We start from the raw sequence: 25,528 nt of genomic DNA, 5'->3' as shown, positions 1-25,528 counted from the left end.
GGTTCTTTTAAAATTAATACCTGTAATACAGTACAGTACAGATATAGTAAACATCTTTTTATAGCACCATATTCTATCAAGATAATATAATTTAAAGACAAATAAAACTCTGAATGAGATAATTATACTTACATGTGAGTAATGAAGACAAGGTCACGGAATGCCCCATCAGGAATCATCGAAATATCATTCCCATGGAGAGATCTGAAGTGATTAAGGGTTGAATGTTGTCACTATAAATATCATCAGAATTACTACAGCATATTAAGCATGTTCTCACCTTCCTCCCCCGACATAGACCATTAAAGACCAAAAACTGTATTGTTCTGAAAACTTTCTTCTGTTCACTGTAGAAGAATTACAGATTTACATAATCAAAATCTGTAACTAAGAAGCCCACTTTTCTTGCTCCAAATTGTCAACTACTGTACTGTCTTATACCTGTATCTTAATTCCACTATGATTTTCCTACTTTACACGCTCTCTGTTTACACCTCTATATACCTCTCCAGCGCCTCTCTTAATGCAGTCTTTTAAAAGGCACCACAACTCTTAAATTTTGGATGACCAGACAGTTGCTGGCCCTCTGACACTTCCCTATTAATACAGACTTAAGGCTTTACAGTTATACCCAGTTCATATTTCAAAGAAGAAAGAGAGGAGACTTAATCAAAGTGTCTCATTACTTAAATAGCAAGCTACTATACAGTATACTGAAGTACTGTACTGTATACTGTACTTTAGGAAAATCTGCATTGAAAAAACTTACAGAATTCGAAGTTTCCGCAGGCCAAACAGGGAGTCTCTCTGCATACACTGTAGTTTGTTGTAGCTCACAATACTATTAGGTCATCAGGGAGTAAAGATAAAGAGGTTAACCATTATTAGTACCATAAATATTTAAGTAAACCCAACTTGTAAGTGTCCTATTTCTCAGCCTTGAACAAAATGATCGTATACATGAGAAATGGTCAAGTAATCTCTATAATTATTTAATGGGCGATCTTATTATACTGTACAGGACAACAGAAATTTTTGATAAGGCTTAAAAAATATAATCACACACATACTGAAGCATTAATTTGTCATGAAAGCAAAGAATATGAATGGCACGGTGGTGAGGCTAAGGACCAGTACTCACAGTGTGGAGAGCTGGTTGAGGCTGGCAAATGTGTTGTTCTGCAGGACAGCAATCTGGTTGTTACTCAAGTCTCTGGTGGGAGAAGTAAGTTTAAAGTTCCATTATGGGGTCAGGAGTATGTCGGCTCTTAACAACATACAGTAAGCTTGTTTAACTCCTTTGCTATGGGATGCCACTTTACCGGTAAATATATTTTGGCTAAAGCAAGACGATTTTATTCAGCAGAGAGAGGACCTCGTACAGTGGTTAATGTGACTGATAAACAAAGATTTCACTAAGAAGCATGAATGATTCTTCATATAAGGATAACTATATTAAACAAAGGCTTGAATAACAATACAAAGGGACTCACTCTCATCCAGTGTCCTCTAATGAATCAACAAAATATGCACAATAAATATCCAGAAGTACACTACAACTGTTACATCATTAGAAAAAGAAAAATGAAACACAACTTGACCAAACTTACAGTCTAGTAAGGGCTGTCAAATGTGCAAGTCTGTCAGCATCCAATTCAGTGATTTCATTTACATCCAAGTACCTGTACGGATGAATAAGGATGGTTAAGTTAAACAAGAATAAACAAAAAATCACATACAAATAACACTAACAAAATAATATCACTGTTATCCCTCATTGTGATTGATAATAACAGTGCCATTTTCTCTTCTATCCAATAACATGAATATTAAAGCATCAACTCAAACTACTTTACAGCTCAATCTATGGAGCCACAAGGAGAGCAATGAAGTTTTTCCTTCGGATGGCATAACTGTTTAATAAAAATCTTCATTACATAATACAGTACTGTAATAAAACACATACACAAAATCATCATTAATATTGCAATCTACAACTTAAATGTTTCCAAAATATATTTCTGGGGTATAGAAACATTTAGTTACCCATAAAGATCAATAAAAACATACAGTTCGGTGGCATGTGAGGGGATGCCCTTGGGAATCTCCCGTAGTCTTGCCCGGGAGCAGCGAACAACAGTGCCTTCACATCTACAGTCAGTGGGGCAACGTTCCTCGACCCCGAAGCAACCTGGCTCATCTCCTGGGGTGACAGGAATTATTTATATTTCTATGTTAAGAATATAATCATCGTGAAATAAATTGTAAATATAACACAAACTTATTAACGTATAGATATCCTCTAGGAAAATATAATAAAGTAAGGAATATATATCTAATAAAGTATGAGGCATCTGTTTATTTTATTCATACAGCATGTATTCAAAACATACACTATACAGAACTAATGTATATATCAAACATATATACCACAAAATTTATCCCAAACAAAAATTTTCCACTAATTTATGACGGAGGCAATACAGAGGTACATACTTAGCTGGGACTCTGGTAGCAAGAAAGAAGATAAATACACAGTAGAATAGAAATAGTGATGGAAGGCAAATTTTGGTTGGCATTAAAGATAGGAATAAAATTACTATTAAAACCAATTATCAGTATTAATATTGTATTATACTTTTTCATGTACCTCTTTATTTTGTTAAGGGAATTATGGACACTAGTTTTATAAGTAAACAACTATATGCACACAGGGATCCTTAAAACAAGTAGCTATGCAAACATGTGGGTAGTCTTTAATGAAGGATCTGTGTGTAGAGGAAGACGAGCACGAACTAACATGCAAAGAGAGAGAGAGAGAGAGAGAGAGAGAGAGAGAGAGAGAGAGAGAGAGAGAGAAAGATGCAACAATCAACAATGGGGTGGGGAAGTAAACCACAGGGTCGATTAGTTGATGGAGATAAGATAAAAAGTGAACCAATACAGATGTCAAACCAGGCAGAGATTTGGATGAACAGAGGAGCCGCCGATCCAACCTAGCCAGAGTAGATATACCCTTTGGATATAAGAGGAAGTACAATACGGGAGTAGCAATGGATATCATGTAACTGAGAGTACTATACTAAGGGGTGAACAGACTACAATAAGTGGAAATGAGGAGATAGGGAAGTTAAAGGTGTACAGGATTGAAGGATAATGAGGGTCCGGAGAAATGGACTGGATACTAGGAGAGGATAGAATGACTGGTAAAACGAGGGAGAGAAGGAGAGAGAAACATTATGTAAGAGGAGGATAGATACCCAGGCAGAAGTGGAGTGTATGTATGATGAGATAGCAGGGTACTGATGATTACTGCTGGGTTATATGAAGCAAAAAGGATAAAGCAGATAGAGAAACATGTGTGTGTGTGTGTGTTGTGGAAAGGGATTATCAGAGCAGAGCACATCTTTTACAGCACCTTGAAGGCGTGAACAAAAGGGATTGATAGGAGAGTTTGTGTTGTACAGTCACCCCAAAAAAGTCCTGTCGCCTCTCTTCTTGAACCATGAACCCCGAGATTCAGACTTGTGAACCCGAAGCAGTAGATTGATGCATTATTCTGTCCATAAAAGCTTCGGATTCATAAGTCTGAATCCCCGGGGTTTGTGGTTCTGGAGGAGAGGCCACAGGACTTTTGTGGATGACTGTAACCTGCACGACGTGGGAAAAGTTTATATGAGTACAAAAGTTCTATTCTGGTTTGGGTACAACAACCACTCAAGAACCATTCATCAAAGCCAAGTAATATCCTATACAGCCTTAAGCTAGAGGCATTACCTTCACATGCAAACTGTGAACTGGGAACCTCAGTAATGAGTATGTCCCGAAGGTGTGGGGGAGACTGGCACTTGGGCACACCTGTAGCGGCACTCTGGGACCGTAGCCACTCTGCCAGCCAACCCATGTGACAGTTACATCGTAGTGGGTTGCCCTCAAGGTTTCTGATATAAAAAGAAATAAAACTAATCACTTCCAGGAATCAACATTAATAGATGAAGTCTAATGTCATCAACTTTAAAGACGAATCACTGAAGAATTTTTTTACGTGGTCGGCAGAGTACTTACATCTCTGATAACGTAGAGAGCTGACTGAAGGCTCCAGGTGAGATACAAGTCACTTTGTTGTCTGCCAGTGAACTGTAATAGAAGTACCCAGTCATACCTATACACTGTGCATATACTGAATTAAAATCTATTACTCAACTGAAAATACAAGGACTGTGAGAGGAAATATCACTTCAAATATCATCACTGAGACTCGCTTATTGACATATGTACTAGAGAAGGAGGTATTTACAGTGCCCTCAGCTCTGGAAGTCCTTCAAACATCCGACTGTTGACTTCAGTGAGGTCGTTGTCGGAGAGATCGCTGTAAGGAACACATACCCCTGCCATTACCACACAGTAGTTATTGTTTAACACCTGATACTACCCCCTGATACACCTAAGAGGAATATCTATTTAAAATATACACTTCTTGAGCTACAAATGACTAAACCTGTACTGCTATATCTAGAAAAGCAGCCAAGTACTGTACTGTATTACTGATGAGTTACATAGGAATAATTATAACTTTTTTACTCATTATATCTTTCAAATATTGTGTCTGTACCACCTGTATTATCTTTACCTTATACCAGATACAGTATAAGAAATTCACAAAATCCAAGACCTCTAACCCAGTTCATGATCTAGTAACTAATATAGTCCAACTCAGTAACACTCAGTACAGGTGATAGAGTCAGCCACTCACAGCTCATGAAGTGACTGGATGCCTTGGAAGGAGCCCTGGGTGATGTGGCGCAGGTGGTTGTTGGAGAGGACCAGGCGACGCAGACGAGACAGCTGATGGAGCACCCCTGACCCACCTATCTCACGGATCTCATTATCAGACAATAGCCTAGAAGGAACACAAATTACATGTTAGAGAGGTACACAATGTAGGCTTGAGGAAAGGTATATGGTACAGGACCCCTCAAAATGCTTAACTATACTGTAATGTAAGCTTGAGTAAAGGTATATGATACAGGGCCAAAATGAGCTTAACTACACTGTAAAGTAATTATTTAAGTGCATATATAAAGATACGGGAATAATCTTCTCAATGACAGAAAAAAAAGGAAAACAATTATAAATTACACATCAAGCTAAAGATGAGGTAAAACATGAGAACTAACAGGTCCGTGGTGTAGGGTGGAAGGGTGTCTGGGAGCTGGGTGAGGCCCCCTGCCGTACAGTCGACGGTGGTGCCCCGGCAGGTACACCCTCGTGGACACTCCTCCGCCGTCACACACTCCCCAGCATACAGCGACACTGTCCCGTCCGTGCCTGAGTGTGGATATGAGGTCAGTGATTATTTGATGACAATTATCGGTTGAGGATCATTTTTGAGCTGCTATCCCAAACACATTTACACTACAGTACATTAACTTTTACCTCACCTAATTACGGCACCTAATTATAAAGAGTTTAATACATGTACAGTACTGGAAAACAGGAAAACGTGAGTTAATGTTGAAAAATGGCTTGTTATTCTAGCCTAAGTAAAGCCAGGTACTGTTTTATAGGTAAACACGGCCATAAAGATTTGCAAATAACTCTAGCCGGCAGAACCTGACCTTATCTAATTTGATACTGTGGTACTTTAACTACTTATCATATTTAGTAAACACTTGTGTATTGTAGAAAGGTTCAAAACTGTATGTCCATTATATATACAACAACTGTGACCATTTCAAATTAATCCATATAATATAGAGTTGATTACAAAGAGTAGATACAGACAAACTGATGGATGAAGCACCAGTACTGTATATCCCCTGGCCTGGTTGATAGTGAGAAGGCTAAGAACTCCACATTATCCCTGTCTTAAAAAATCTGCCCTACTTTTATTGAGTAAATAAAAACTGTGAAATACAATGGAAACACATATAGGGAGAGTCTGGTACTGGACAATGAACCCGAACAGGATTGTTGAACCTTCTCTGATATTTTAACTCAAAATCTTAATACATACAGTAGCGCTCCTGAACAGACTCTGAAATTATCACATACTAATTCTACTAAATATGGTTTTACTTGTTATTTTCCTATAACCCTGAAATACTTTACAATTACAAAATGTATTCATGAAAACTATACAATGAATTATATTACTAAATGATACAAAATATGTCAAGTGTTTAATACATGGGATGAAAACTGCAAGATTGATTGAAAAAAAAAACTCACTTGTCATACAAAGTCAACAAGACACCTACATTTAAGTCGTTCATCTCTTAGGGCGTTTAGCTTCCGACGCTGGAGCCACCTCGGGTTCTCACAGCGGGCACCAGACGTCTCTATAGGGTGCAACTCCAGGTAGTCTGACAGCCACTGGATGGTACAGTCACACACGAACGGGTTACGACCAAGGTGTCTGTAAAGTCAGGTAACACATTAATTATCATACATCAGTTACAAGTTATTAAACCTAGAATTTCATAGTTATTGTTATAATTAAGTATGATACAAGTAATCTTAAAATAACTACCCAGAGAAGAATTAAATTACATAATTCTTAATTGCTAATGAATTATTGTAATTACTAGCCTTGTTAAGCACTTAAATGACATTAATACAATTATAACACCAACGCCAGCCACTGATAAAGAATAAATCTGTACTAAATTACTAAATATATTTCCTTTTATTGACCGAAGTAACAAACCTGACAGCTGACCCACAACAGAGTTCTCGTGATATTATACATTATTAATTTCTGAAGTTTTTAAAGGTTAACTCAATCAGTGCTAAATAAAACTCGGAATAAAATACAATATCGATAATTGAAATGGACGCATGATTGACTGTTGGGTATTGACTAACCAACAGGAATAAACAGTCAACAGAAATACGCAAAGATAACACTAAATGGAATAAACAGTAAAATCGACAACAGAAAAGAAATATGAATTAGCTCAATGGAATCAACAGTAGTAAGTAAACCATTAACAGAAATACGTGAATCTCTCTAAACATGATCCAAACAGAACCGTTTTACAAATAAGAATCTCATGTTAATTTTAATAGTAGTTGTGTTTGGGAATATTTGAAGTTATTTAAGGATAGTAATACATAATTTAATAAGTATTACTAACAACAGACCAGACCGCCATAACTGAGTACGGTAAATCATGAAGTTGGAGGACACTTGGAAACTGAAACCTCCATATAACGGACTTTTCTCTTCATATAGTCCGTTAAATAAAGGTTTCAATGTAAGACATCAAAAGATAACAACTAAATAAAAAATTCATGAAAAATAAATAAAGAAAAATATATAATAAAGACAATGAATGGAAAGAAATGAGGAAAAAATGAAATAAAAAAGAAATGCAATGAATAATTCGAGCATGAAGAGACAGATACAACAAATTAGGGAACAGAGAGAATAAAGATAAATAAAAAAAAAATAAATGTTGAAACTGAGTAAATGGGGTAAAGCAGATTAGAACAGTGTTTGAAGCGCTATGCAAATGGACTAAAAGAAGAGATTAGGCTTTAACTGGGCGAGGCTTGTTAACTCAAATTCACAATATAATTCCTACGTTAAACTTCTCACCCAAACGCTGTCGTAAGAACGCAAACAACATGGAAATAACACCCAAAAAAGACGTCAAAATTATTATTGCGACTTTTTTTTTTAATTTAGTTTTTTATCCTTCAGTTTATGGGGGAAAAAATTGTTCTACGTAGCTTTGGGCATCAGAGACTTCAGACAACAGGGAAGGGGAAGTTAAGAGCCGACTCAACAGAAGCTGTCAGGTGGAACATTGACACGACTCGAATATACACAATCATTCAAATTCGGGGATCTGATTCAACTGCTGGTATGGCTGTGAGGGAGAGGGTGAGGGAGAGGGAGAGGGTGAGGGAGAGGGGGAGGGAGAGGGTGAGGGAGAGGGAGAAGGTGAGGTTGTGAGGAAGGGAGAGGAGGTTGAGAGAGAGATGGGGAGGTTGAAGGAGAGGGCGATGAGGTTGAAGGAGAGGGCGATGAGGTTGAGTGAGGGAGAGGGTAGAGAGGCAGAGTGAGGGAGAGGAGGGTAAGTTTAACGGAGAGGGGGAGGAGGGTGAAATTGAGGGAGAGGGGGGGTGTGAGGTTAAGGGGAAGGCTGAGTGAGGGAGAGGGGGAGACAGTGAGGAACAGAGAGTGAGTAAAGGAGAGGGTGTAAGACAGTGAGGGAGAAGGGGGTGAGACAAGAGACGGAGAAGGGTGTGAGACAGTGAGGGAGAAAGAGGAGCGAGGCTGGAACGGGTAGGTGTATACATAAGGGATAACGGGCTAGGTCTCAGGTCTGGCTGAACACAAGCATCCCCAACATAATAGCAAAGGGGAGAGCAGTGTCAACACAACCTCCTTTGTACCACCTTATAAACGTTTATGCACCACCAAAGGACGCGGGTTCGAATCCCAGCCATCAGTGTGGAGAGAGAATCTAATTATGCAAACCTAACTTAACCAATGATATATAAGTCTCACATCTAGAGTATTACCAAAGGTCATAAACGGACCAAAACTAATCAATTTTTCTGCCATATCAAAGGAACCAAACTCCAAAATTCACTAAAAATCTAACCATATCTGTTGAAGGTATTGTATAAATGGTGTTAGGGACGGAGGGAAGACGAACGAATAACACGAGGCTACAAAACAAGACGAAAAGTTATGCAAAATAAGTAAACATAAACATTCACCTCTCTAAGGGTGTATTATAGAAATTACCTCTACATACAAGTCCACATATTTGAGAGACATTACCATAAACCTCACCTCAAGGAATAGCTAGTGAAATTTACATACACTTTACCTTACCACAACCTTCACTTCTCACCCTCCAGGCTCGCTTTTACTACCTTACCTAGCAGAATCTTTCCTCTTTCCTGTCCCATACATTTCTTTCATCCTTTCCTCCTCCTTCTTCTTCTTCTCTTTCTGTCTATACCATATTTTTTTTCTTCTTCCCCCTTTCCACTTACAAACATCATCTTCTTCATCTCCTTTCCCAGTCTTTCCTCATCTCTTCCTTCCCATATACTTTCCTTTATTTCCTGTTTACTCATACCTTCCTTCGCCTTCTTCCTCTTCCATATATATCTTCCTTCACCCTTTCCTTCCCCCTCTCCTTCACTTCCTCCTTTCCTACATCTTCCAAACACCTCCTCCTTCTTCTGTCCCTCCTACCACGGTCACCTTCCTCTCTCCTCTTACCCATCACCTACTCCCCTAGATCAGGTGAGGGCAGGTAAACAAACAGGTGGGGATGAAACACCTGCGACGCGGGACACACCTTAATGAGGTCTTGATCCTACCCTCACCCCCTCCCCCTCTCTCACTCCCTCCCTCAACCCGATGGAGACCAAAGCACCGAGAGTAAACACGACCATGAATCTCTAAAAGTTTCCTGAAATCGAATTTTGTCCTTAATTTGAGAGAGAGAGAGAGAGAGAGAGAGAGAGAGAGAGAGAGAGAGAGAGAGAGAGAGAGAGAGAGAGAGATTCTAACTGGCTCAACTTATAGCAACAACATGACGTCAAAAATGAACTCGTGTCTTGTGTGTGATTCCTTGAGTTTTATTCAGCTTAGGTAAAAAATTACACAAAAACAACCTGCTTTGAAACTGGACTAGACAGCAGTGGAAATTATAAAGTGATGTACAGATAAGAGAAGGTTTTAACCTCATCAACACACGAGGTAAAATACGTCTGTAAATCACCTGTGAAAATGTTCATAGACAAGAGCTCTCAATGCACTTAGTCCGGCATGAATAAATGGCTTACAAACGTGGAGCTTTGGCCACATGGAAAATAATGTCAGAGAATGGCGCAAGCACACCAGTTAATACTTTAAAGCGTTTACCAAAAGTTACCCCACGGTGAATATACATAAATAAAGCGCTTGTGATTTTCCAGGACAAATAATACGCACCGCAGTGCACGAATACGCAAGAATAATCCAGCCGTAAACAGCGTGAAAGCCAAGCGCATCTAAATTTACAACCTGCCACGACCAAATCCTGTTTTAATGACCAACACCGACATTCATCAAGCTGCCTCTCCATAGTAATCCTATTTTAATTCCCACCGTGTGCTCGCTGGTCAGGGTAGTGTGAGTAGTGAACGGTGGGGCAAAAAGTGTGTGCCAGGCCGCAGCTACAACATAACCTTCCCGCCAAACTGTCACCAGATGACGCGAGAGAAAAAAAATATCGACTCATCAATAAAGAACAACGGTGGTGGGACGACAATAACACACCTGTGAACGTTAGACTTGAGTTATTAATATTTAAGTTTTAGATCTAATATTTTGTTTACTTTAGGTACCACTTTTTTTTAAATTAAAATATTACAGCAATAATTTACACAGTTGGCTCGTGTACATTTCTGAAGCTCATATTTATCCCGTTTTCATCTTGACAACAAACATATATTACAAAGCAGTGAATGTTTCTCTCTTTATATATTTTGATAAATTATTGTTTTTTATTGACTTTTTTATCATCTGGTGACGTAAATCTTAGTACCGTGATGATAGTGACTTAATATATCGATGGCGTTAAATCCTTCCATTTTTAGTAGCGCCACCTCCCCCCACCGCCGCTCAGTGACCAACATATTTATGATTATTGCACACGGTAAATGGCAGCGCATATATTCCAGTCAAGATGGTGTATCAGTGAGAGACGCCTCGACCACAGAGATCATTTATCCTCCAAGACAATGGTCCCAACTGTACTTGAATACTAACTTTGCAATTAGAATAATGATGTACGGTGTCTTCCTGTGTGTGTGTGTGTGAGAGAGACGGTGGGGCAATTTGCTTTACAGGGCATCTATACCACCGCCACTAACTACCCACCACAACCACCACCTAACCACTACCACCACCACCACTAACTACCCGCCACTACCCTCCTTTTATACCACCGCCACTGACTCCTCCCCCCCCCCTCTAAACCATAAACGTGGCCTAGGGAGAGACAAGACCATTCAGCCGTCATCCCGGACACAATATAACCCGGATGAATAGCACCTCCAGCTGGGCCCACGATCTACGAGGGGAAGCGATCTGTCAACTTTTTAAAACTTGAGTATCTCTTCCCGGACCTCCCACCACCACCTCACGCTCCTCCTCCTCTTGAGTATCTCTTCCCGGACCTCCCACCATTACCACCACCCCCTCCTCACGCTCCTCTCTTAGGGCTACAGTATATTGATGGTGGATGTCTGATCCTCACGCATGTCCTCCCGTACTAGCCTTTCCACCTACTCACCCCTCCACAACACATTCCACCTCTCCCTCTCCTCCTATCATAAGACTCCTTCCATATTCATGAGCCTTAACGACACTGAGTCTAGTTGGCCAATTTTTCATCACCTGACGAGTACCTCAACCACGCAGCCACGGTCTCCCTGATCGATGAGGCTTCCGTTATATCAAGGGGCCGTTATATGTGAAATCTCCACTTAACGAACTATGTAAAGATGAAAGTCCGTTATATAGAGGGTTCGTTATGTGTGAAACCTCCATCTAACGAATTATATATAGGTACTCATAAAACACGTACAGGTAAGAGAGACACGAGTACTCACAGGTGTACTCATTAAGTACTCATAACACACGTACAGGTAAGAGAGACACGAGTACTCATAGGTGTACTCATTAAGTACTCATAACACACGTACAGGTAAGAGAGACACGAGTACTCACAGGTGTACTCATTAAGTACTCATAACACACGTACAGGTAAGAGAGACACGAGTACTCACAGGTGTACTCATTAAGTACTCATAACACACGTACAGGTAACAGAGACACGAGTACTCACAGGTGTACTCATTAAGTATTCATAGCACACGTATAGGTGAGAGACAGGTGTACTCACAAGGTCTGGATGCTGCTCAGGGTGTCAAAGGTGCCGTTTTGGATCGTCTTAATGTTGTTGTCATACAGAGACCTGAAACAACAACAAGAACAACTTGTTATAAGTAAACACAACCTCACATAACCCGCCACAACCCCTTATATAAACACAACCTCACATAACCCGCCACATTATATAAACACAACCTCACATAACCCGCCACAACCCCTGATATATAAAATACAACTCACATAACCTGCCACAACCCCTTATATAAACACAACTCACATAACCCTGCCACAACCCCTTATATAAACACAACTCACAACCTACAAAACAACTTAGTATATTTTCCTCTTCTTCCTGACAGCACTGCCTGAGTTGCCTCCTGTGAAGACATACCGGGGTAGAGAGAGGGAGGGAGAGAGGGGGAAGGGAGGAGGGGAAGGAGGGGAGGGGAAGGGGGGGGAGAGGGAAGGAAGGAGGGGAGGGGGGAAGCAGGAAAAAGGCCGTAACACAATTGTCCTGGACAAATAACACAAAATGGATCACATCGTAAGTGCCACCCCTCCACAGCCCGTCACCCACAGAGGGTAGCACTGTCTCCACCACACTCCTTCCCCACTCCCTCCACAACGCCAGGAAGGAGGAGGGGGGGGGAGGGAAGAGAGGAAGGAGAAGGGAGGAGGAATGGGAGGGGGGACAGGGAGGGGGATGGGGGAAGGTGGGGAAGACGGTGGAGAGGGGAAGAGGAGGGAGAAGGAGGAAGGGATGAGGGAACAAGTGGAGGAAGAAGAATGAGAGAGAGAGAGAGGAGTAAGAAAGGTCGAGGGAAGGAGGGAGAGAAGACCAAGAGGGGAGAGGGGGCGGAAGGGGTAGGTGAGAGAAGGTCGACAAGGGAGGTGGAAAAGGATGGGAGGTGAGGGAAGAGAGAAGGAATGGAAGAAGGTGACTTAGAAGGAGGAAGGGAGGGAGGGGAGAGAGAGAGAGAGGGTGAGAAAAAGTTTGGAAAGGGCAGGAGGGAAAAAAAGGAGTTGGGGAAAGTAAGGGCAGGTGAGAGATGTCAGGGAAGGAGGTAAAGTTAACGGAGGAAAGGGGAGAAAAGGGGAGGGAAGGGGAGGGGAGAAAAGGGGTGATAAATGGAAAGGAACCCACGAAGAATAAAGAGATATAGAAGATAAGACGATGGTAAGAACTATGAAAAGGTGGTTAATGAGAGTAAATGACAAAAACTCACACAGGTAAAAAAAATACCTTTACATCATTGACCAGGTGATCTTCAGGCCGAGAGTGTAATTAACCTACAGATACCTAATTACTATTTTTGATGAGTAGAGGATGGATAGGAGAAGAGGAGAGAGGGAAGGGGGGAGGATAGGTGAAGGGAAACTGAAGAGGGAGGAAGGAGGAATGGCAGGGGGTAGAAGGAGAGGTGATAGGGAGAGTAAGGTAAGGTAATCAACACAGGTAAGGTAATCAACACAGGTAAGGTAATCAACACAGGTAAGGTGATCAACACAGGTAAGGTAATCAACACAGGTAAGGTGATCAACACAGGTAAGGTAATCAACACAGGTAAGGTAATCAAAACAGGTAAGGTAATCAACACAGGTAAGGTAATCAACACAGGTAAGGTGATCAACACAGGTAAGGAGACTCACAGCAGGTTAAGGCTCCGCAGGTCGGTGAAGGCGTCCCTCCTCAAGCACGAGATCCTATTGGCGTTCAGCAGCCTGTAAGAACACCAATAACACCGTTAATTAAGGAGTAATGACTACACCTGGGAAAAGTTTACCTGTAATAGATGATGATGATGATGATAATAATAATAATAATAATAATAAAAATAATAATAATAATAATAATAATAATAATAATAATAATAATAAAAATCAGAACACTCACACACACACACACACACACACACACACACACACACACACACACACACACACACACACACACACACACACACGCGTTTACCGGAGAGTGACTAAGGGAGAGCGAGGGGGGCCAGATGAAAGCCGATACCTTAAATGTGATTAATCCCTTTATAGACGATAGCGCACGTCCTCGCTCTCGCTCTCGTAGTCGTCCTCGTTGCCAGCCCTCTACCTATAGCTCCCTTCCCTCCCTACCTCCATTCCTCACAAGAACAACTACCACAACTACTACGATTACAGTCTCGCGCTAAACGATGCGTACAAGCCCTGGTCTCTGTTTAATTTGTCTTTCTCTGTCTCCCTATCAGTCTTTCTTTCTCTCTGCCTCTCTTTCTGTGTGTCTGTCTGTCTCTGTCTGTCTGTCTGTTCCAGCTGTTATTTCCAGCAATCCAAAATCAACAGATGAACGCTACTAATGAAGGGAGTCCACCTGTGGTCCACCTGGGGTCTACCTGGGGTCTACCTCCACACCTGTAATTAACGTCAGCCACTACATGAGTCAGGAGGGACCCATGACCACACACCCATCACCTGATCCACTTTCTCATGACGTGATCCACTCCCCCATCACCAGACCCACTCCCCATCACCAGACCCACTCCCCATCACCAGACCCACTCCCCATCATTATATCCACTCCCCAACACCAGATCCACTCCCCATCACCAGATCCACTCCCCCATCACCAGATCCACTCCCCCATCACCTGATCCACTTCCCCATCACGAGACCCAGCGCCCCGTCAGGAGATTCACACCCCTGATAACGCCTCACAGTGTCGCCCGACTGAGAGACTCACAATACCCGGGACCTGAGTTTAACAGAGATCCTTATCGCCTCCAATGACACGAGAACATTACACCTGAGAGACACACCTGAGACATACACCTGAGATACACACCTGAAAGATACAGCTGAGACCCCACACCTGAGACACACACCTGAGACACACACACCTGAGATACTAATCAAGCTCCTCAATTCACAAAGGGTCGTATGTGTGAGTTTTTTCCCTATTCTCCCTAACTGGTGGGGAGAAAAAGCGACTAGTTACTGAAGAATGAGGATATGGCGGGGAATTTTGTCGTTTTTCTTGTCCCTATCTGATTAGGATTTGAGAGATTAATTAATTATAATATAGGTTCGTGGTTTAAATGTTATGTATGTATCTATATCATTCTGGATGGTAAGATTAAACAGCCCCCCACCCCCCCAAAAAAAAAGTTAACCCCTCCCCAAAAAAGTTACCCTCCCTTAAAAAGTTAACCCTCCCCCTGTAAAAAAAGTTAACCTCCCCAAAGCACCTCCCAAAAAAAAGTTAACCTCCCAAAAAGCTAACCCCAGTTAACCCTCCCAAAGGCTAACCCCCAAAAGTTAACCCTCCCCAAAGCACCCCCAAAGAAAGATAAAAATAGTGATGTAGAATAAATTACGTAAATCATTAATAACATAACGTACTCATAATTATATAATCAAGGCCTGTACTGTTATTTATGAATTAAGAGATAAGAATGACAAGAAAATCGTCCATGGATATTTTGTGGTGGTGGTGTGAGGAGGATGGCACAGCACTTGGGGAAGGGGGGAAGGGAGTGATTCTTTACCTCTTCCTCCCCCTTCCCTCCTGGCCAAGCTGAGGTCAAGTCCCCATTCTCCCACCAGAAGGCCCTTAGTGTGTGTGTGTGTGTGTGTGTGCGTGTGTGTCGTGGAAAAAAGGAGAAATACGCGTGGAGAGAGAGAAGGGAGAAAGAGAGAGAGAGAGAGAGAGAGAGAGAGAGAGAGAGAGAGAGAGAGAGAGAGAGAGAGAGAGAGAGAGAGAGATTGGCATAGGAGAGATGGAGAAAGGAGAGGAGAAGGGAGCGCAAGAGAGGTGGAGAAGGGAGAGGGAGGGTGAAAGGCCACTCAGGAGGACACACAGGGAGACTAACTCGAACAATGGTGAGGTGAACTACGCCCTTGTTTTGCTTCACCTCCAGTTATGGCTCCCTGGAGTACTGGCAGGTGGAGTGGACGGGTGTATGTGGAGGAGGTGGAGGGACGGTGTAAGGGAGAGGTGGGGAGTGGATGGGGTGTGGGAGTGTGGAGGAGGTGGAGGATGGGTGTATGTGGAGGAGGTGGAGGATGCGTGCGGGGAGGAGGTGGAGGGGATGGGTATATGTGAGGAGGAGGGATGGGTGGCGGGAGGAGGTGGAGGACGGGTGTATGTGGGAGGAGGTGGAGGACGGGGTGTATGTGGAGGAGGTGGAGGGATGGAAAAGGGGAGGAGGTGGGAGGACGGGGTGGCGGGGAGAGGGAGGGATGCAGAGTGGAGGAGGGAGGACGGGCATATGTGGAGGAGGTGGAGGACGGGTGGGAGGGGAGGGAGGTGGAGGACGGGCAGAGGGGGAGGAGGTGGAGTGGACGGGTGGAGAAGAAGAAGAAGAGGATGATTAAACATTAGAACACACACACACACACACACACACATACACACACACACACACACACACACACACACACACACACACACACACACACACACACACAATAATAATAATAATAATCTGACAGAGTAATAGATATCTTTTACGAGAGATAATTTGACAAGTTTCTCTAAAAAAAAAAAATTTACAAACCAATCAGTAATGTTTACCTTGCCTGGGTAACTAATTAGCATCAGGTAAGCTTGGTCTTAAAATTAACTACAGGAGATGAAAGAATCCCAGGTGTCAACGTCAGGTAAATACTAATTAAAATGACGACAGGTGTGAAGGAGAGAAATAGAGAGCAAATGACATTAAAAAAGAGAGGGATTTTCTCTTCTTTATCATCAAGACAAAAGAACAACAACAGTTATCATCACCAATGGTCCATAACTAACACGTGAGGTAATTAAGGAACCCCCCCCCCACCACAAGGATGATTAAGCAATTGGCGGGGGAGGGGAGGGGAGGGGAGGGGAGGTAAGACAAGGACGTAAATCTCCCCAACACAAGTCTTGGGCCATCTTGTTGTGGGGCTTCATCCTCACCTACACCGAAGGGGCTGTACCGTGTGACCATCAGCCGGTGTATTAAACCTCTCCAACCCTCTCTCTCACCTCTCTCTCACCCCTCCCCCCCTCTCTCTCTCTCTCCTTCTTACGATGCACTATAGAAGGATAACTGAGTTTTACTACGCCATGATAACGCTAACATATTCATCTCAACGCTCCATGCTCCATAAACTATACTACCAACACGCTCAATGACGCTTGCATAACTATCTCAACGCCAACAGTTATGCACCACGCTCCATAACATCAACACGCTCACTGACGCTATCACATCTATTTCAACACTATCAAACATGCTCCACGCTCCATGAACCATAAACCTCCATGCTCACTGACGCTACCTCACTCTCCTTCACACCCAACTAACTAACCACCAAACTCCACCTCAAGATAAACCAATCCCCCACCCCCCCCATGCTCCCCTCTTACAAGGGAGCATCATGAACTACGCTCACCATCATGCTCTAATAAGCTCCCAGCTGTTGCCACTAAGACTTGCCACACACACACACAAAGTTTCACAACACTCATTACCACAACTCTTCTGCTGAGAGAGAAAGAGAGAGAGAGAGAGAGAGAGAACAACCATAAAACGTGAAAAAGTTCAAGACCACCAAACACTGTGGAGACAAAGACGTCCACGATTTCTTCCCTCCCCCTCCAAAGTTTCACTATTATACCACTATTATACCACCATTATACCACCATTATAACTATTATACCACTATTATACCACTATTATACCATATTATACCACTATATCACTATTATACCTACTATACACTACTATACCACTATTATACCACCATTATACCACTATTATACCACTATTATATTATACCACTATTATACCACTATTATACCACTATTATACCACTATTATACCACCATTATACCACTATTATACCACTATTATACCACTATTATACAACATATCACTATTATACCACTATTATACCACTATTATACCACTATTATACCACCATTATACTAACTATAGCAATGAACAACACCTGGGATAAAATTATACCACAAACTCAAGGTATTGTATAACTTACGAGAAGAGTCACTTGTACCACGTTAATGAAAAAGGTATAAATTTATCTTATGATTCTGTGATATACATGAACTATAGTGTCCCCAGCGCAAGGTGTGTCAGGTGTGTTTGGAGGTCTAAGCAAGTCATACGGATCACAGGTGTGTTATAAATGTGTGAAGGTAGAACAGGTGAGTAGAGATAGGACAGGTGTGTGAGTGAAAGAAGAACAGGTGTTTAATGAGGGTAGAACAGGTGTGTGAGGATATGTGAGAATGGGAGGTAGGGAGGCCAGGTGAGAACAGGTAGGGAGGGGCTAGGTGGAGTGGGTAGGAGGTCAGGTGAGTGGGGAGGGAGGAGGCCAGGTGAGAGTGGAGGTGGGAGGCCAGGTGAGAACAGGTGGGAGGCCAGGTGAGGTGGGGTGGGGACCAGGTGAGGGCAGAAGTGGAGGAGGAGGTGAGGAAGGGTAGGAAGGCCAGATGAGAACAGGTAGGGAGGAGGCCAGGTGAGAGTGGGAGGTAGGAGGTCAGGTGAGGCAGGGGGAGGCCAGGTGAGAAGAGGTAGGAAGGCCAGGTGAGAAGGGTGGGAAGGCCAGGTGAGAACAGGTGGGGGAGGCCAGGTGAGGCAAATGGTGGGAGGCCAGGTGAGGGGCAGGTGGGTATGGAGGCCAGGTGAGGCAGGAGGCCAGGTGAGGCCATCGTCAGTATTCCCGCCACCCTCCCCTAACACACCGTGGACGCGTACAACACTCGGTCTATTCTTACTGAGCTTCCTGAAGAATCACCAAGACGATACATCACTGGCTTAAAGCGGCTTCAAATACATGGCTTTGTGTCACTGAGGATCGTAAATACCTGGCTTAAAGTGGCTTCAAATAGATGGCTTTGTGTCACTGATGATGATAAATACCTGGCACTAAACTGGCTTCAAATAGATGGCTTTGTGTCACTGAGGACGGCAAATACCTGGCTTAAACTGGCTTGAAGTATATACGTCTTTCTACACTAAAGAAGGACATTAAACACGTGTTGTACAGGTGTGAAATTAACCCCCTTAAAAGTTGCGACAGGTGTTATTAGTTGGTTAATTAAGAGTTATAGTATACACAGGAGAATTATACACCGTAACAATTATACACCGCAACAATTATACAGTGACAGTTATACAACCCGGAATTAATATCGCTGGTCATTTACTATCAATCAAACACTAATGAATTATTGCGAAGGGACAGTGATATCTCCTCCCCCTCTTCTGTCGTCCACCGTGGCCAGGTCGGGCCATATTGGTGGTAGTATGGCCAGATTGAGCCATAGTGGTGGTGGTGGGGCTAGGGGTGGGCTAGGAGTGGGCCAAACAGCGTGGTGATAGTGGGTTTTGGTTTGGGTGGGCCAAGTGTGGATCTGAGTTAGCCTAGGCAGCATGATGGAGGTGGTGGGATAAAGTGAGCCACGGGGCGGGTTAGGGGTGGGCTAGAGGAGGGTTAGGGGTGGGTTAGGGGTGGGCTAGAGGTGGGCCAGTGGGCTGTGGTAAAGCTATAGGGAAGATATATATCGCGGGCATAAAAGTCAAAGCATTATCAGCGTCTTCATCTCTCCCTTGTTTATGATTTTTATAAGGGCGCTAAACCTAACCTAACCAAACCTAACCTAACATAACATAACCTAACCAAACCTAACATAACATAACCTAAACTAACCTAACCAAACCTAACCAAACCTAACCCTAACCCCTAACATAACCTAACCAAACCCTAACCCTAACCTCAAAAGTTTATATCATCTTCCCAGTAGCAGTAACATCAACAATAGTCCCAGTAACAGTAACATCAACAATAGTCCCAGTAGCAGTAACATCAACAATAGTCCCAGTAGCAGTAACATCAACAATAGTCCCAGTAACAGTAACATCAACAATAGTCCCAGTAGCAGTAACATCAACAATAGTCCCAGTAACAGTAACATCAACAATAGTCCCAGTAGCAGTAACATCAACAATAGTCAGTAGCAGTAACATCAACAATAGTCAGTAGCAGTAACTCAACAATAGTCCCAGTAGCAGTAACATCAACAATAGTCCCAGTAGTAACATCAACAATAGTGCCAGTAGCAGTAACAGTAGCAGTCAAACTCTGGGTCCCATCTAAGATTTGAGGACTGATAATTTAATTTAGTGTCTGGTCCAGTAGAGATATCACGAAGACAGTTAACCCAGCCAGCTCACATGCAGAACTCACAGGAACCAGGACCCCAGGACCCAGGCCCCAACCCAGGACCCCCACCAAGGACCCAGACCCAGGACCCCATCCCAGGACCCCAGGACCCAAGACAACCCAGGACAAGACTGACAGGACCCCAGGACCCCAACCATGCAGGCTATAAAACGTTGATATATTTATGGATAAAGTAATTAACATATCTATAGGTAGGCCGAGGGGCACCTTAACCCATAGGCCGTACGACACATCATAGTTCTCTAGGTTAGGTTAGGTTAGGTTAGGGTTCTTCTATATAATGTATGCTAGTTAGGTTAGGGTTCTAATATATAATGAATGCTAGTTAGGTTGGGGTTCTAGTATATAATGTATGTGCTAGTTAGGTTAGGGTTCTAGTATATAACGTATGCTAGTTAGGTTAGGGTTCTAGTATATAACGTATGCTAGTTAGGTTAGGGTTCTAATATATAATGAATGCTAGTTAGGTCAGGGTTCTAATATATAATGAATGCTAGTTAGGTTAGGGTTCTATATATAAATGAATGCTAGTTAGGTTGGGTTCTTATATATAACGTATGCTAGTTAGGTCAGGGTTCTAGTATATAACGTACTAGTTAGGTCAGGGTTCTAGTATATAATGAATGCTAGTTAGGTTGGGGTTCTAATATATAATGTATGCTAGTTGGGTCAGGGTTCTAGTATATAATGTATGCTAGTTAGGTTAGGGTTTTTCTATATAACGTATGCTAGTTAGGTCAGGGTTCTAGTATATAATGAATGCTAGTTAGGTTAGGGTTCTAGTATATAATGTATGCTAGTTAGGTCAGGGTTCTAGTATATAATGTATGCTAGTTAGGTTAGGGTTTTCTATATAACGATGCTAGTTAGGTTAGGTCAGGTTCTGGTATATAACGTATGCTAGTTAGGTCGGGTTCTAGTATATAATGATGCTAGTTAGGTTGGGTTCTAGTATATAATGTATGCTAGTTAGGTTAGGGTTCTATATATAATGTATGCTAGTTAGGTCAGGGTTCTAGTATATAATGTATGCTAGTTAGGTTAGGGTTTTCTATATAACATGTGCTAGTTAGGTCAGGGTTCTAGTATATAATGAATGCTAGTTAGGTTAGGGGTTCTAGTATATAATGTATGCTAGTTAGGTCAGGGTTCTAGTATATAATGTATGCTAGTTAGGTTAGGGTTTTCTATATAACGTATGCTAGTTAGGTCAGGGTTCTAGTATATAATGAATGCTAGTTAGGTTAGGGTTCCTAGTATATAATGTATGCTAGTTAGGTCAGGGTTCTAGTATATAATGTATGCTAGTTAGGTTAGGTTTTTCTATATAACGTATGCTAGTTAGGTCAGGGTTCTAGTATATAATGAATGCTAGTTGGTTAGGGTTCTAGTATATAATGTATGCTAGTTAGGTCAGGGTTCTAATATATAATGAATGCTAGTTAGGTCAGGGTTCATATATAATGTATGCTAGTTAGGTCAGGGTTCTAATATATAATGAATGCTAGTTAGGTCAGGGTTCTAATATAATGAATGCTAGTTAGGTCAGGGTTCTAATATATAATGTATGCTAGTTAGGTTAGGTTAGGGTTCTTCTATATAATGTATGCTAGTTAGGTTAGGTTAGGTTTTTCTATATAATGTATGTTAGTTAGGTTAGGGTTCTAATATATAATGTATGCTAGTTAGGTTAGGGTTCTTCTATATAATGAATGCTAGTTAGGTTAGGTTAGGTTTTTCTATATAACGTATGTTAGGTTAGGGTTCTAATATATAATGTATGCTAGTTAGGTTAGGGTTCTTCTATATAATGTATGCTAGTTAGGTTAGGTTAGGGTTTTCTATATAATGTATGTTAGTTAGGTTAGGGTTCTAATATATAATGTATGCTAGTTAGGTTAGGGTTCTTCTATATAATGAATGCTAGTTAGGTTAGGTTAGGGTTTCTATATAACGTATGTTAGTTAGGTTAGGTTCTAATATATAATGATGTACTGTTAGGTTAGGTTCTTCTATATAATGAATGCTAGTTAGGTTAGGTTAGGGTTTTCTATATAACGTATGTTAGTTAGGTTAGGGTTCTAATATATAATGTATGCTAGTTAGGTTAGGTTCTTCTATATAATGTATGCTAGTTAGGTTAGGTTAGGGTTTTCTATATAATGTATGTTAGTTAGGTTGGGGTTCTAATATATAATGTATGCTAGTTAGGTTAGGGTTCTTCTATATAATGTATGCTAGTTAGGTTAGGTTAGGGTTTTCTATATAATGTATGTTAGTTAGGTTAGGGTTCTAATAATAATGTATGCTAGTTAGGTTAGGGTTCTTCTATATAATGTATGCTAGTTAGGTTAGGTTAGGGTTTTCTATATAATATGTTGGATGGTTAGGGTTCTAATATATAATGTATGCTAGTTAAGTTAGGGTTTCTTCTATATAATGTATGCTAGTTAGGTTAGGTTAGGGTTTTTCTATATAATGTATGTTAGTTAGGTTAGGGTTCTAATATATAATGTATGCTAGTTAGGTTGGGTTCTTCTATAATGTATGCTAGTTAGGTTAGGTTGGGTTTTCTATATAACGTATATTAGTTAGGTTAGGGTTCTAATATATAATGTATGCTAGTTAGGTTAGGGTTCTTCTATATAATGATGTATGCTAGTTAGGTTAGGGTTCTTCTATATAATGAATGCTAGTTAGGTCAGGGTTCTAGTATATAATGTATGCTAGTTAGGTCAGGGTTCTAGTATATAACGTATGCTAGTTAGGTTAGGGTTCTAGTATATAATGTATGCTAGTTAGGTTAGGTCAGGGTTCTAGTATATAATGTATGCTAGTTAGGTTAGGGTTCTAGTATATAATGTATGCTAGTTAGGTTAGGGTTCTTCTATATAATGAATGCTAGTTAGGTTAGGTCAGGGTTCTAGTATATAATGAATGCTAGTTAGGTTAGGTCAGGGTTCTAGTATATAATGTATGCTAGTTAGGTCAGGGTTCTAGTATATAATGTATGCTAGTTAGGTTAGGTCAGGGTTCTAGTATATAATGAATGCTAGTTAGGTTAGGTCAGGGTTCTAGTATATAATGTATGCTAGTTAGGTGGGTAGTGAAGATAACTATTGATGGTTGTCTTCGTGTTGTTGACCAGGTAAATAAGTTATGTTAGTTGCGTGTCTTAGTAAATTAGTGAAGTTAGTGAGGTGTCCAGGTGAGGCAGGTTTATTAGTCTCACCATAATGAGGCTGCATAGTAATGGTCACATTGGAGGAAAACAAACATACAGGTGAGCTAAGCAGGTGGTGGTGAGGTGGAGACAGGGGGGAGGGGGTGGGGGGAGGGGAGGGGAGGGGGGGAGAGGAGGGGTAGAGGGGTGGGGGAGGGGAGTGGAGGGACACCTACATTAAGGTTGAAGGTGTGTGTGTGTGTGTGTGTGTATATTAGCAGAGATGTACACTGTGTCAAAGCATTATCGTGACCAACAGGACGGTGGCAGGGGAGGAACGGGTGTAGGGAATGGGGGGCGGAAGAGGAGGAAGGAAGAGGGGGTGCCACAATCTCCCCACCATAAAACACACAGAAAAACATCACATCTGACCCTCCACTGACTGTCCAAGACCTCAACCCACTGTCTTGAAGGAGGGAGAGAGATAAGGGGGAAAGGTGTAAGGAGGGGGAGTGAGGAGGGAAGGGGGGGAGGGGAGGGGGAAGGATTAATCACTTCTGGGTTTCTTTTACAACGGATTTAAACATAATAATCATAAGGTTCCCTGTGTAGGTAATTAACAACAGGTAATTAAGAGAGAACACCTGGTGAACCATGAAACACTACAGGTATATAATGTATGAATACCTGTAAAATATTAATAATAACAGTGGTTTGAGTACAAGAATAATACACACACACATACATACACACACACACACATACATACAGGTACATACATACATACATACATACATACATACACACATACATACATACAGGTACACACACACACAGTACTTACAGCAGCTGGAGGGAGGTAAGGCCGCCAAACACGCCGGCAGCCAACTCGGTGATCTTGTTACCATACAGCACTCTGCAACACAGGTGAGTTAATGAGGACAGGTGAGGTAATTAGTTGTGGTGATGGTGACTGATATTGAGAGTGAGGAGGAGTGGTGGTAGTAGTGGTGATGAGGAATGATGGTGGTGGTGGTGGTAGTAGTGGTAGTAGTGGTAGTAGTGGTGGTAGTGAAAACAATGATACCAACAAGATTATTTTACATAGTGTAGATAACAGTGTGATGGTATTGACTCATTATTACTAACAAAACCAAAACAACAACTAAATGAACACTGTATTTCATAACTCTTCGTGCTTAATGAGAGAGAAGGAAGGAAGGAAGCAAGGAAGCAAGGAAGGAAGGAAGGGAGGAAGGAGGGAAGGAAGGAAGGAAGGAAGGAAAGGAAATACATAAAGAATGAGAGGGAAAGTTAAAGAAAGATAGAGATATGGAGTGAAAAAAATTAACTGAAAATTTGAGAGAGAGAGAGAGAGAGAGGGAGAGAGAGAGAGAGAGAGAGAGAGAGAGAGAGAGAGAGAGAGAGAGAGAGAGAGAGAGAGAGAGAGAGAGAGAGAGAGAGAGAGAGAGAGAGAGAGATACTCACAGAGAGGCAAGAGACTTGAGCCCCTGGAAAGCGTCTCCGGCAATGGTCGTGATTTCATTGTTGCTCAGGTCACTGTTGGAGAGAAAAACACCACCATTAATAACACCATCACCACCATTAATAACACCATCACCAACACCACCATTAATAACACCATCACCAACACCACCAATAACACCATCACCACCAATAATAACACCATCACCAACACCACCAATAACACCATCACCAACACCACCAATAATACCATCACCACCACAACACCTCGGTATAATCACTCTGGTATAGGCTGGCAGACGTTGGTATCAGGATTCTCAAGACGCTAGATCACGATAAAAAACATTAAGAGGTCCACCAAGGCTCACCCCCTCCCCTCACGCCTCTCTTGTTAACACACAGGGAAGGTGGCAACTCGTGGTGGTCTCTGGCGTGTGACAAAATGTTCTCTTTTATCTCTCTCTCTCTCTCTCTCTCTCTCTCTCCTCTCCTCTCGCTTCGGTCTATCCACCTACCTGTTCGTTCGTTAGTTTTATCTTATCTCTCTCTCCCTCTTCCCCGGTCACCTTACTAGCCTTGTTCTATTCCCCGTTTGCTAGTTTTGTACTATCCCCTTGTCTGCTAGTTCTCTCCTATTCCTCGCAAGTTCTCTATTAGCTCCCGTTCAGTAAGCCCCCTCTATCTCCTTCCAGTCCTCTTCTATCCTCTGTCAGCCCTCTCTATCCCACTCC

The 25,528-nt window shown here is 41.9% G+C and overlaps 1 protein-coding gene across 1 annotated transcript in view; it reads right to left on the bottom strand.

Annotated features, from left to right (window-relative positions):
- LOC121864141 (protein slit-like) overlaps positions 1–24,872 on the bottom strand; it is a gene marked incomplete at its 5' end in the record, with an annotated part of 35,222 nt that extends 10,350 nt beyond the window's left edge. Inside the window, 15 exon segments of the mRNA XM_042363086.1 lie at positions 133–204; positions 770–841; positions 1,142–1,213; positions 1,611–1,682; positions 2,071–2,203; positions 3,778–3,941; positions 4,066–4,137; positions 4,298–4,369; positions 4,754–4,900; positions 5,178–5,328; positions 6,261–6,418; positions 11,925–11,996; positions 13,565–13,636; positions 24,157–24,228; positions 24,801–24,872. Coding sequence (XP_042219020.1) covers positions 133–204; positions 770–841; positions 1,142–1,213; positions 1,611–1,682; positions 2,071–2,203; positions 3,778–3,941; positions 4,066–4,137; positions 4,298–4,369; positions 4,754–4,900; positions 5,178–5,328; positions 6,261–6,418; positions 11,925–11,996; positions 13,565–13,636; positions 24,157–24,228; positions 24,801–24,872 — 1,473 coding nt within the window.
- Positions 24,873–25,528: the final 656 nt, after the last annotated feature.

Source organism: Homarus americanus, unplaced genomic scaffold (assembly GCF_018991925.1).
Source record: "Homarus americanus isolate GMGI-L3 unplaced genomic scaffold, GMGI_Hamer_2.0 scaffold26351, whole genome shotgun sequence".
Classification (NCBI taxonomy): Eukaryota; Metazoa; Arthropoda; class Malacostraca; order Decapoda; family Nephropidae; genus Homarus; species Homarus americanus.
This window is presented reverse-complemented; position numbering and strand designations above follow the sequence as displayed.